We start from the raw sequence: 14,528 nt of genomic DNA, 5'->3' as shown, positions 1-14,528 counted from the left end.
GGATATGCTTTAAAAACTTGGGATTCTTATTTTAGGTGACAGCTAGCAACCTGTCACTATTTGAATCTCAATTCTATCATTAAGCCAAACAACTGAACGTGGCCTGTCAGTCTTTTTAAGACTGTTGGCTCTGTCTACACCCCAAGGGATATAGACGTGATTATATGTATGTAAAGTACAATCCATACATACGTATAGTCATGTCTATATCCCTCGATCGAATCGAATCTGTTCAAAGGTAAATAACACAACCACTACACATTCGCATACCATTATTTTGATGACTGTTGGCTCTGCTTACCTCGCAAGGGATAAAGACGTGATTGTATGTTATGTCAAATTATGTTACCTATTCAAAGGCTGTTAATGTTATGTAGGTAGAAAAACAGCAGAGCTAATTATAAAGTTGAGTTTATTCATGATAACTTCATGCCTTCATATGCAACTCCGGCGCATATTTATAGACGCACGTAACGATCTCGTTTGCGAGTTCACAGTCCGCAGTGCCGCTGTGTTTTACCTGGAAAAAAAAGTACTTATTAATATTAATAATTGGTGCCGTGTGGTTCCCGGCTCCAATGGAAAAAAGAATAGGACGACTCCATTTCTTTCCAATGGATGTCGTAAAAGGCGACTATGGGATAGGCTTATAAACTTGGGATTTATCTTGAGGCGTAGGGTTAGCACTGTCACTATTTGAATCTCAATTCTATCATAAAGCCAAATAGCTGAACGTGGCCATTCAGTCTTTTCAAGACTATTGGCTCTGTCGACCCCGCAAGGGATTTAGACGCAATTATATGTATGTATGTTTGTACTAACAATTATAAACAAAATAAATCTTTTATTTTTATGAGAAATCTGAATATCTGATGATTGTGTATCCGAACCGCTAGGTAATAGATTTGATATCCAGCTGGTAGGTTCTTAATACGTCCTTTACGTGTATATTAAGAGACAATTTTCCCAAAATTTCACGCAAATGCAAATTACCGGATATTCACGCGCTGTTTTTTAATAATTGCATTTTTGCAGTATAACATACACATACATACATATGGTCACGTCGTCTATATCCCTTGTGGGGTAGACAGAGCCAACAGGCTTAATGATAGAATTGAAATCCAAATAGTGACAGGTTGATAGCCCATCGCCTAAAAAAAGAATCCTAAGTTTGTAAGCCTATCCCTTAGTCGCCTTTTACGACATCCATAGGAAAGAAATGGAGTGGTCCTATTCTTTTTTGTACTGGTGCCGGGAACCACATGGCACAGTACAATAACAGTCGCTTTTTAACGTGGAAAAATATTTTAAATATCCCTGATTAAATATCAAAATTTCGTTTCCAAGTTTAAATCCTCTGTCGTTACTTTAGTTATTAAAAGTCCCTTTAATCCAATATTTAATTAAAACTGAACGTTACAACGTTTCGTATAAAATTACAAGTGAACTAGACGTTTTTGAACGGACGTATTTAAAATGGAAAATAGTGAACATTATAACGAAAAGACGAGGGACAAATTTAACGCTAACGTTAAAAATTAATTTAAAAATGTAGGTAGGTACTATGTTCTTCAGAGACAATATTAGATGTTAATTTTAATAATTTTGTATTTTATCACTGGAATTTTGCCCGGGGTCATTGCTCCTGTGAAATTCTAGAAATAAAAGTAAAATATCTTGTTCTGGTAAAGATTTTAGAAAAAATTTGTAAATGTAAATAAAGCCAAAGAAGTAGGTATGCTATGAAAGTATCGTGACAGGTAAAATCTGCCTACCCCATAGGGAGAAAGACCCTATTTTATAGGTATATTTTATTTACTTATATATTTATGTAAATGAAGGAAAAAATAAGAATAGAATAGATTTATTTTCAAAATTGGTATCATTTATTGACGTCACATCACTTAAATCTAATTATAACTGAAGAAGCGGCGGAACAAACTACACTGCAGCATTTTCACCGGTCTTTACATACTTACAGCAAGTCAATTTACATAATATACATACATACATATAATCACGTCTATATCCCTTGCGGGGTAGACAGAGCCTACAGTCTTGTAAAGACTGATAGGTCACGTTCAGTTATTTGGCTTTAAGATAGGATTGAGATTCAAATAATGACAGGTTGCTAGCCCATCGCCTATAAGAATAATCCCAAGTTTATAAGCCTACCCCTTAGTCGGCTTTTACGACATCCATGGGAAAGAGATGGAGTGGTCCTATCCTTTTTTGTATTGATGCCAGGAACCACACGGCATTACATAATATAGCTCTCTTAAATCTTAATCGTGGACGTATGCACATTGTCAACATTAATAAAACATGAATGAATGTAGAACTAATTAAATCAATACGAATATTTCGTCAAATAAATAAAGATTAAGATAAAGATAAAGTATAATACATATGTACACACTGTACAAATTATGCCAACAATCCCATTCACACTCTCATCGTCCAAATAATTGGTCTAAATTGAATTGGATTTCCAATCAATGATCGCACCGCTATTACGCCTAAACTACTTAATCGGCGCATTATGTTTACGTCATCAGACTAATCTGCTGACGTTGGTCTCATGTTATTGACAACCTAGCTTAATGTACCGTATCATTATATCTATTACTAGCTGTGCCCGCGACTTCGTCCGTGTGGATTCGTTGTTTTGGACATCATTGAAGTCATCAAGAATGAATAATTTTCCCCGTCTTTTTTTTTACTTTAACATTATTTCTTCGCTCCTTATAGTTGCAGCGTGATGTTATATAGCCTAAAGCCTTCCTCGATAAATGGTCTATTCAACGCAAAAAGAATTTTTCAATTCGAACTAGTAGTTCCTGGGATTAGCGCGTTCAAACAAACAAACAAACTCTTCAGCTTTATAATATTACTAGCTGTGCCCGCGACTTCGTCCATGTGGATTCGTTGTTTCGGACATCATTGAAGCCCTCAAGGATGAATAATTTTCCTCTTTTTTTTCACTTTTTCCATTTTTTCTTCGTTCCTTTAGTTGCAGCTTGATGTTATATAGCCTAAAGCCTCGATAAATGGTCTATTCAACGCAAAAAGAATTTTTCAATTCGAACCAGTAGTTCCTGAGATTAGCACGTTCAGACAAACAAACTCTTCAGCTTTATAATATCAATATAGACATGGGCATTAGTGCTTACTTGCTAGAGCTAAGAGCGTTGGTCGAATCGCTAATGTGCCTGGTTATAATGCGTGATGCGCAGAAAGGAACAACTATCCAACAGGTAGGATTCGAATCCGTGTTGTAAGTTGACAAAGCAAAACGTCAAAAATAAAAAAACGCTTTGTTCGTGTAAATTCCCATTTTTATACATTAATACACCGTAATTGTAAAGGGCGTATAAGTAAAAATATGAATAAGGAAAATATACAGGAAAGTAGTCATATTTTCACGAACGTGAAATTAAGAATTGTTCATTATTAAAAGAATATTGTAAGTTTTAATTTAAGAATTTTGTATCTATTTTAATCAATCTATCAGAACTTTTCACTAAAAGAAAATCTTCAGCAAATTCGCAAAAGAATGATTTTAATCTTTGCTTACTAACTCTGCATCAAAAATTAAAAAGTTAAAATTGGATCGCATTATGCAACATTTTATAAAAACTAATTTTAATTTTACGCTCATATGAGACGCAAGCACTCAACCGTAAGGCTATTGACCTACATTTAGACGATATATGGTCCGTAACGTACGGAACCACAGTACCCCATCCGTGAACTGAACTTCGGATTTATTCATTTTAAAACGAGCTGAAATTATTCGGTTAGAAGATAGAGGATAAAATATTTGACGTCAATTAAGATTTATACCAAAGATTTTTTTAAAACCTATTTCTGTATCTGTCCTATTTCTGGCAGAGCCGTGTGGTTCCCGGCACCAATACAATAAAAAAGAATAGGACCACTCCATCTCTTTCTCATGGATGTCGTAAAAAGCGACTAAGGGATAGGCTTACAAAGTTGGGATACTTTTTTAGGCGATGGGGTAGCAACCTGTCACTAGTTGAATCTCAATTATATCGTTAAGCCAAACAGCTGAACGTGGCCATTCAGTCTTTTCAAGACTGTTGGCTCTGTGTACCCCGCAAGCGATATAGACATGATCATTATGTATGTACCTATGTATGCTATTTCTGTAATGGATTGTATGCAACACGCTGGCTGGTAGGCGTATTCTCTCGTCCACATTTCTGTTCTGAGTTTGGATAATTGTCTTGTTGACGTTGTTGTAGAAAATGCTGCAGTGCACTTTGTCACCGCTTCTTCTGAACTGACGCTTTGGAAGTGTGTTCTTTTTATCAATTATATTCAAATAAATTTACATTTGATGTTTTTCGCAAATTTTGACAAGTTTAAACGTTAGAGAAGATTTTTTCCAATGTTAATATTGAAGCCAAATGCTGTAACATACGGACGGACAGAACATGTAGCTGCGGAACCCTTAAAAGTGGATACCAAAAGAATTGGGAATAGGTATAAAAACCTCAAGAACACTTTTTTTTACAACATTGTGAATATCTCATAAACTAATTAAACGATTTGTATGTTCCACGAACTTAAAAATTCAATTGACAAATCCAAAGTAAATTTTAAATTTCATCAAAATCAGACCGTCGTCGGTTTAAAAGTTATCGAGTTACAAACATACGTATTTACATACAAAAAAAAAATGTATTTTCAACGCAAGTTGATTGGTAGACCTCACTTGCTTCGCTATATTGGTCAGTTATATACTTACGAATATGAATGTTACGAGAGTTATGAATGTGGACGAAGCGAAAGAAGTATGCAGAGATCGTGGCAAGTGGAAAGAGGTAGTCTCTGCCTACCCCTCCGGGAAAGAGGCGTGATTTTATGTATGTATGTATGTATGTATGTATATACTTACCTCCTTGTCGCAATTTTCGGACACCGTCTTCATATGTTCCATCTTCTTTTTATTTTTAAACACCAATGGTGTTACGGCGGTGACGAAGCCTTGTTTAGAATACTTGTTATTCTTCACAATACCAATCTGAAACATGTTATTAAATTTTATGTTCAGCCTTACATAAAACATAACATCTTAAAATCCTACGGGGTAGACAGAGCCACCAGTCTTCAAAAGATGTAAAAGGCCACGTTCAGCTGTTTGGCCGCATTGATAGAATTGAAATTCGCCTAAAAGAGGAATGCCAAGTATATAAGCCTATGTCTTAGTCGACTTTTATAACATCTTGGAAAAGATATAGAGCGGTCCTATATTTTTTCTATTGGGCCGGGAACCACACGGCACGGGAGCCTGATTAACATCTCCGTTAGGCATCAAGGCGGGATTATATATACTACTTATGACATGAGAACTTATAAGCTGTAAGGTGTTCCATTATGTGGTTGCGTCGACTTCCAGAATTTTCTAGAGGATATTTTTTTATAACATAAGTGGAATATACCTTCTCCAACAGGCATTTGATGATACACGCAGTCTTCTCAGGGTAAGGCGGGTCATTCCTCAGGTATTCAAGGTCTGACTCCAAAGCGTTCGTCTTCTCCATACAAGTTCTGGCTGTGTTCAAGAGACTCTCTCTTACCACCGATGAGAAAGGGTTTTCTGGAAAAGAATGTGGACAATAACATTCAATGGTAAGGGATGGGTTCTTAGTCAAGTACAGGGAACCACACGGCACTAGATAAAAGTGAGTTCTGTTAAAGAGTTTTCGTTCAAATATTTATTGCAAAGATTTATTCCACCCATGTTAACTTTACATTCCTATTATTTTATTTTATTTATTTATGTACACAAAATTATATACATGGAGCATTTAATAGAGTAATTTTAGTACAAAGGTGATACTTATTTCAATCGAAATCTCTTCCAATTAACCCAATCGAGTATTTAAGCGTTCAATTAGGAATATAAAAAAGTATAGCCAATGACTACATCAACTTTTCACTTGTTACGAGTCTCTACTTCATTTACATTCATGAAAATTTCCATGCGAACTCGTGGACTTAGGGTTAGGGTAAACTCTAAATTGAAACCGTTTTGATTTAGGTAAATTTAACTAAAAAAATTCACTTATCCAACAATCGATACTCCAGCCTAAAAATCTACGGAACAATAAATCTTGTGCACAATATTGACCCAAGTAATAGGAAAATTGAGGAAAATTCCGCCTTGGGTAGGATAATCTCAGAAAATAATAAAGCTTGCTTATTGACTAGATGACATTAAGATACGATGATGTCGCATAACATATTAATTGGGTATCGACCATAACCAAGCCGGGTTATGTTTCACTGGTAATGAGGTCAAGAAGGTCAGGAACTGTTTGCGGTTCCCGCAAAATATGCTATTGGTAATATTTTTAATACTTTAAAATGCTGCAAGTAAAATATAAAGCGTAGATCGAGTACTCTCTGGCGTACAAATTTTCTGCATTTACAGCGTCGATGGATGAATGGTTAAAGTGCTCGAATAAAAAAGCATGGTGCAAAGGTTAAAATCCCACCGCGGTCATGTCATCAATGACTTTATTCTGAGTATTATATTAGTTGACAGCAGATATACAAGGAGAGTGTGGAGGGAAAGGTCGGAGTGGGAAGACCTAGACGAACGTATCTGAAACCGCCGAGCTCGCATGAAGAGAGTTATGAATGTGGATGGAGCGAAGGAAGTATGCAGAGATTGTGGCAAGAGGTAGTCTCTGCCTACCCCTCCGGGAAAGAGGCGTGATTTTTATGTATGTATTATATTAGTTTCATTGCTAACTCTTAAGGCGATAGTAAACATTGTCACAAAACCGGCACATTCAGGTAACTGGAACTGTAACCATGATCCAATAGAGATTATATTCAGACGTTGTCATGAAGTGTCTATTATTTTAAGGATTTTTAAAATAAAAAAATACGGAGCTGTTTTTGAATAATATTTGAATATAATTCTAAAATCGAAAAGTGATAAAAAAAAACACAATCGGGCGTGTGCATTGCGTCAATGCAGCACAAAAGAGGATGAATAGGAGCTTCAACAGACGTCAGGTCAGATGTGGTAACTTACTAAATTATACAATCAGAATTTCTTTCTCAGTTCTTCTTTAATAAATTACAATAATACGTCTTGATACTTCTTGTAGCTCGAATTCCCTATTTTTTAATGACACCAAAAAACGCGGCTAACTCAAACGTCAAAAAGCAAAATCAGTGTTGCCAACACATGACAATAAAATACTATTTTTCAAAATGTTAAGAGACGGGAGTAGCTTCGTATAAAAATCTGACTTACGTAATCCAATATTATGGTCATTGGCGAACACTAGACTCCTTTCCAGAGAGGTTAAGACGTGGAACTTACCCCAAAAGGTGATCGTGATCATTAAAATAACGTGCAATACAATAGTTTGCTTACTACGTTGCAAGACGGCAAAAATAGACGTATAAAAATTGCGCAATAACATGCCGGTTGACTGGAAGAGATCCCTTCATAGGGTAAGTCCGCCATTGCAAGTGATTTGTTTCTTTTATAACTATGTACTATTTTCTTGTTACTATGTAAATTTCTATGCAATAAAGATATTACAAACAAACAAATACACATTTTTCCAAGAAAAAAACGCTTACCTCTTTCACCCGTTGCCACATGAAACACCCCTAACACATAACTTAGACATAAAAACCTACAGAAGTACATTTTCAACGTTAGCCCTTACGAAATATTTTCGATATAATGACACCGACCAGTTCATGTTATGATGCCGAGATAAAATCTTTACGGGCAATTTCGGGTCTAATTACGAATTTTGTGGATGAACTTACTTTTGTCCTCGGCTTTGCTTGCGTAATACATTTGTAGTGGAAGCTTCGTGAGTGAAGGAAGTGAGTGAAGGAAATGAGTGAAGGAAATGAGTGAAGGAAGTGATAGTACAGGGTCGACCGCCACAAAGGAAGATTGAATTTGGACGGCCTCTGTGGCGCAGTGGTAGTACGCTTGTCTGTGACACCGAAAGTCCCGGGTTCGAATCCCGGTCAAGGCATGATGAGAAAGAACTTTTTCTGATTGGCCTAGGTCTTGGATGTTTATCTATATAAGTATTTATTATAAAATATAGTATCGTTGAGTTAGTATCTCGTAACACAAGTCCCGAACTTACTTCGAGGCTAACTCAATCAGTGTAATTTGTCTCGTATATATTTATTTATTTATCTTCCGTCAGGCTACGTGTTATGCCTGGGAACCGCAGCTCCAACAATGTTGAGTCAGAAGTTGTATTAATGCTCCCGTAAAATCTATAATAACGCGTTTTCCGCTGCTATTGGCTGAGCGCGTATCAATCTTCGCCGTGATTGGTTGATGTCGTGTGACGTTTGAGATGTCCCCACACATTATATACTTCTTTAGCTCTTACACTTAACAGAGTTTGAGAAAAACTTGAAGGCAATGTTCACCTCGATAGCTAGATGTTGGAATTAAAGAGAAGAAAGCAGAAAATACCGCATCGTCACGACGTCATAAAGTATTCTAAATCCTACTACTATTATAAAGGCGAAAGTTTGTATGGATGTATGGATGTTTGTTACTCTTTCACGCAAAAACTACTGAACCGATTACCATGAAATTTGGTATGTAGGTAGCTGAAGACCCAGAATAACACATAGGCTACTTTTTATCCCAGAGTTCCCGCGGGATTGATAGGGTTTCCATGCGGACGAAGTCGCGGGCGGCCTCTAGTCATGTATAATGGTGTTAAAACTGATAATAGAAATGACAATACAATTCATTAGAGGCTCCCGCCGTCAGCCTACATCATAATGCAGTCAGTTACCACAAAGCAGTCCGGTAATTACACGGGACAACGCAATGCATAATTTATTGCAATGACGTACGCCCTGTAATCTGATTGTTGATAGAACGCCGGCTAAATTATTTGAAGCTCGCCCATTATTTATTACTAGCTGTTGCCCGCGACTCCGTCTGCGTGGAATAACTATTCCTATAACCAGTCGTTTGGGCATCATTCCTCAAGGGTGAATAATTAGTAGTAGTTTTCCTTCCTAGTAGTAGTTCCTGAGATTAGCGCGTTCAAACAAACAAACTTTTCAACTTTATAATGTAAGTATAGATGAAACGAGTCGATTAAGTGCAAGTATTTGGTGTTTAAATCAGAATTTGTGTTTGATACAGAATATCCGTGCCGTGTGGTCCCGACACTTTGGAATAGGACCACTCTCCCTCTCTAACATGCATAAAGTTACATCTATATCCCTTGCGGGGTAGTCATCATTAAACCTACAGCTGAACGTGGCCTCGAACTCGTGAACGAACTGTCTCGAAAAGACCAGTAGACCACGTTTAGCCAATTCGCCAATATTTTAGACAAATAAACTATCATTAATTGGTTTATTCCACTTTAGTCACCTGGGTAATCCCAGGTGATTCCCAGTGTATTATTTTAATTAATATACTATTATTAAATTAAAAATTTGTTTGTGTTCCACATTCATACAAATAGTAAAAGAATTCAGAACCTCTTAATAGACTTCCAATTATGTATATACGAGTAATAATAAACTATGTCATATGGTGAATTGATATCGTCTCATTACCGATATTTCTTCATAGCAAGCCGTGCGTGAATTGAAATTCAAAATGGCGTTTTAATATGTTGACTGAGTAATAATTGATGGTCGTACAGTCGGGTTTAATGTTACAGAGATTTTATGTCACGGATTCTGTGTCGCGTTGGAACCACAGATTGTAATTATTAGATACTGATGTTGTTGTGTCGTTTTGGTATTTGAGGAAAGAACGCGAGGATACCTCTATTGGATCATGGTTACAGTTCCAGTTACCTGAATGTGCGGGTTTTGTCACAATGTTTTCTATTGCCTTAGCAGTTAGCAATGAAACTAATATAATACTCAGAATAAAGTCATTGGTACATGACCGCGTTGGGATTTTAACCTGTGTACCATGTTATTATATTCGAGCACTTTAACCATTTATCCATCGACGCTGTAAATGCAGAAAATATGTACGCCCGAGAGTACTTGATGTACGCTTTGTAGGTACGTTTGATATTTTACTGGCAGCATTTTAAAGTATTAAAAATATTCCCAATAGAATATTTTGCGGGAACCGTAAACAGTTCCTGACCTTCTTGACCAGGCAAATAGATGTGGAATCATGATTCAGTACGGGTAAGGTTCCCCCTGCAAAGGTTGCGGAGGTCAGATGGGATTCGTTTCTTGTAAAACCCTGGTGCACCCTGGGCTCTTCTGCAGAGACACCTGGAGAAAGAAGAAAGAATGAAATACACGTGACCTTAGAGGATTTAGAAAAATATCACGAAGAACTTGCACTTTCAAGAAACTGGTTGTGAAACTACGATCCATGCATAGTTCGTTTTCTTCGTTCACTTCTATCAATCTTTTCATGCAGGGTTAAGCACTGTTGGCTTGACTTTTTACTGAATAGTAAGTTAATATAGAAACTCACTTGTTATTCTTTCTTATGCAATGTCCTGAAGGTTGTTGGACGAGATTTACTGAAATCGTATATATATATGTGTGTGTGGTGTCAGTCTTTTCAAGAGTGTTGTCTCTGTCTACCCCACAAGGGATATAGACGTGACCATATGTATGTATGTATATATATAAACTCTACTGTTACTGAGTGACTGCCAGACAAAACAGAGCCCAAACCTGTAGGTTTAGAGACTTGAAATTTGGAAAATTTGGAGACTTGAAAAATGTACAAGCCTTAATGTAGTCTAGGGATGCCTAAGAGAAGTTCTTCCGAAATTCAATTCAAAATCTTTATTGCATATCATAAAGTACAACAGTTGAATTGCAGCAACTGCTTATAAAAAAGTACAATATGAACCCTGTTGGGCATCGCAGTTTTGAAATAATATGGAAAATTCCCGCGAGAATCGACAGGATTTCCCGCAATACGCAAAAGGAGTCGCGAGCATCCTCTCGTTTGACTTATAAATCTTATTTATAAAATTCTAATGTCACAATGTTCGTTACCGTACACCTCCGAAACGGCTTGACCGATTCTCATGAAATTTTGTGAGCACATTGAATAGGTCTGAGAATCGGCCAACATTTATTTATCATACAAGGGGTATGAAAAATAGATAGTGATAAATGTTGCCCACCCTTAACATTTTTTAACTAGAAATTACTTAAAAGTTATTTATATGGCAAAACAACGTTTGCCGGGACTTATTATTTATTATACTTACGTATACGTGGTAGTCTTAAGTATAATAAATTGTATTGATAATAATTACGTGCCAAAGAAAATTTTATTCATATTATTCAGCAACAGAGGCCTCATTATTTCTCCTTTAGTCGATGTTCACACCTATCTAATTCTGACATCATTTGTATGCTGATAGCAACTAATTCAACATAAATCATGTATTTCGCACTAAAGGCAATGTTTCAAAGCTGCTTTGATTAATTAACGTGTGAACATTTATGATATTATGTTGATGGTTCCGTTGCGAATTAGGGTTTATTGTTTATACATACATCACGTCTTTGTTGCTTTTGAGGTAGACAGAGTCAACAGTTTCTAAGGCCAGATTTAGCTGGCTTCATGATGGAATTGAGAATTTGATAGGGACAGATTATTAATTGGGTATCATTAATATTTTACCTATAACCAGTTTTGGTGCCGTGTGGTTCCCGGCACCATTACAAAAAGAATAAGACCACTCCATCTCTTTACCAGGGATGTCGTAAAAGGCGACTAAGGGATAGGCTTATAAACTTGAGATTCCTCTTTTAGGCGACATGCTAGCAATATGTCACTATTTTAATCTCAATTCTATCATTAAGCCAAACAGCTGAGCGTGGCCTATCAGTTCAAGGCTGGTGGCTCCGTCTAACCCGCTAGGGATATAGACGTGATCATATGCATGTATATATGTGTACTAACCTGCTTACGTTACGCCTACCCCGCTAGGGATACAGACGTGATCATATGTATGTATATATGTATACTAACCTGCTTACGTTAACGGCGTTGTGGTTGAAACAAAACTCGTGAACTTTAAGAGACAAGCTTATACAAAAGTCAGCTTCGTACAAAACGAACAGACAGACAAAGCACAAAAGCACAATGACCCGGAGCTTATTTCCACGACACTTGTTTGTAGATTGTAGGAAGCCTTCGTGTTACAGCGAGTTTTTCTCTTTGACTGCAAGTTAGATAATGTATTTGGTAAAAAGGAATGTTCTAGTATGTTTCTTTGGGAGTTTGTTTCAAAATTAAAAAAAAAAAATCAAAATTTTTATTCATTACTATAGGATACTATATATCGCTTAATAATTGTCAAAACGTATGGTTTAACAACATTGGTTGACAAATAAATTACTTAAAAACTAAGTGTTTGGAGAAAGCATTCGTTTAAATAGCTTAGTATATTAATAAGGACCATCCAGTTACAAAAATACGTTGAAACTTGCACTTGATGAAGCGTAAGAAGTATCCAAGTATCGTGGCAAGTGCAAACCTGTATTTTCTGATCATTCATACATATAATCACGTCTATATCCCTTTCGGGGTAAACAGAGCCAGTTGTCTTGAATGACTGACAGGCCACGTTAAGTTTTTAGGCTTAATGATAGAATTGAGATTCAAATAGTGAGAGGTTGCTAGCCTATCTATAAGAAGAATCCCAAGTTAAGTGAGGGAGTTTTTGTGTAAAAACTTGACTTAACCGTGTGCCGTGTGGTTCCCGACACCAATACAAAAAAGAATAGGACCACTCCATCTCTTTTCCATGGATGTCGTAAAAGGCAATTAAGGGATAGGCTTACAAACTTGGGATTCTTCTTTTAGGCAACAGGCTAGCAACCTGTCACTATTTGAATCTCAATTCTATCATTAAGCCAAATAGCTGAACGTGGCCATTCAGTCTTTTCAAGACTGTTGGCTCTGACTACCCCGCGAGGGACATAGACGTGACCATATGTATGTATGCATACTACCTACTATCTAAGACGTGACCATATGTATGTACATACCTACCTATGTATACAACGAACGATGTAAGAAAAATTCAAGTTATTTTTCCCATATAAAAATTTCCGTGTCGCAACTTTTCCGAGTGTAGATTTTCGAAGTGGCAATCAATACACAGTGGCGCAAGGCCAAAAGCACGAATAACATGCCTCGGAATCTAACTTACTGCGCTAGCTCAGTTTCCAAACTTTTCTCGCGTTTGATATTTACTAGATTGTCCGTGAATTTGAACGTGAACGATGAACACACAAGCAGAATCAACGCTGGTGCCGTGTGGTTCCCGGCACCAATAAAAAAAAGAATAGGACCACTCCATCTCATTTCCCGTGGATGTTGTAAAAGGTGACTAAGGAAAAGGCTTTAAAACTTGGGATTCTTATTTTAGGCAATGGGTAAGCAATATGTAACTATTTGATTCTCAATTAAATCATAAAGCCAAACAGCTGAATGTGGCTCGTCAGTCTCTTCAGGACTGCTAGCCCTGTCTACCCCGCAAGGGATATAGATGTGACTATATGTATGTGATAAACATACAAGCAGAATCACCGCTGGTGCCGTGTGGTTCCCGGCACCAATACAAAAAAAGAATAGAACCACACCCCTTTTCTTTCCCGTGGATGACATAAGAGGCGACTAAGGGATAGGTTTATTAACCTGGGATTGTTCTTTTAAGTGACGGGCTGGCAAACTTCAATTTGACAAAATTCTATAATGAAGTCAGATAGTTGTGCATGGCCTGTCAGACTTTTGGACTGACCGTTTGCTCTGTCTACCCCGCAAGGTATATAGACGTGACTATATGTATGTATGTAAACAATATTTATACCACCAACTTTCAGCAATATCATTGCGTTGATGGATTATGTCAGTCGCTCTTTCTTATTAATTTCTTATTTAAGTCTGTTTCTCTAGATCGACTTATAGAATAGAATAGAATTGATTTATTACTACGCTTTTATTAGCTTGGGTTGTATGTATGTATGTATGTATGTATGTATGTATGTAACGGAATCTTTGAGCTTAATTTTCACTGATTTCTAAACGTCTGATCAACTTGAAACTTTGCACACGTATCAAGGACCGATGACAATGCAATATTTTGATAAGAGTTTCTCATTATCCTTATTAAAACTGCCAGGATTAATAAATTCATTTTTAGATCCTTCGTATGAGAGTAAGAGAGACAGAGATAGCACCAGTGCCAGTAATCTCCATACAAGAAACCAAGAAGTTCTGACGTATAAGGAGTCCAAAAAGAGATGTAATATATTTCCATATAATGTTACTATTAACCTGAGGCTTTTTTATTTCATCGCATCGCTCCATTTAGAATTACCATTAGAAACAATAGTAGAATTAGTAGAATATTTTAAAACAATAAAAAATATATAAGTAATAAAACAAAAGTAATAAATGAAAATTGAACAACTAAATTTACAACAATACAAGAATAAAGTTACTACCTACAGAA

The 14,528-nt window shown here is 36.5% G+C and overlaps 1 protein-coding gene across 1 annotated transcript; it reads right to left on the bottom strand.

Moving 5' to 3' along the window:
- Positions 1-427: 427 nt before the first annotated feature.
- LOC106138383 (uncharacterized) lies at positions 428-5,588 on the bottom strand. The gene is made up of 3 exons (XM_013339516.2): positions 5,472-5,588; positions 4,928-5,053; positions 428-520 (listed from the first exon to the last, which is right to left on the bottom strand). Exons 1-3 carry the CDS (start codon positions 5,571-5,573, stop codon positions 428-430), a joined length of 321 nt encoding a protein of 106 aa, XP_013194970.2. The 5' UTR covers positions 5,574-5,588.
- Positions 5,589-14,528: the final 8,940 nt, after the last annotated feature.

Source organism: Amyelois transitella, chromosome 21 (genome assembly GCF_032362555.1).
Source record: "Amyelois transitella isolate CPQ chromosome 21, ilAmyTran1.1, whole genome shotgun sequence".
Classification (NCBI taxonomy): domain Eukaryota; kingdom Metazoa; phylum Arthropoda; class Insecta; order Lepidoptera; family Pyralidae; genus Amyelois; species Amyelois transitella.
Note: the sequence above shows the minus strand (reverse complement) of the source record. Positions and strands in the feature narration are given on the sequence as shown.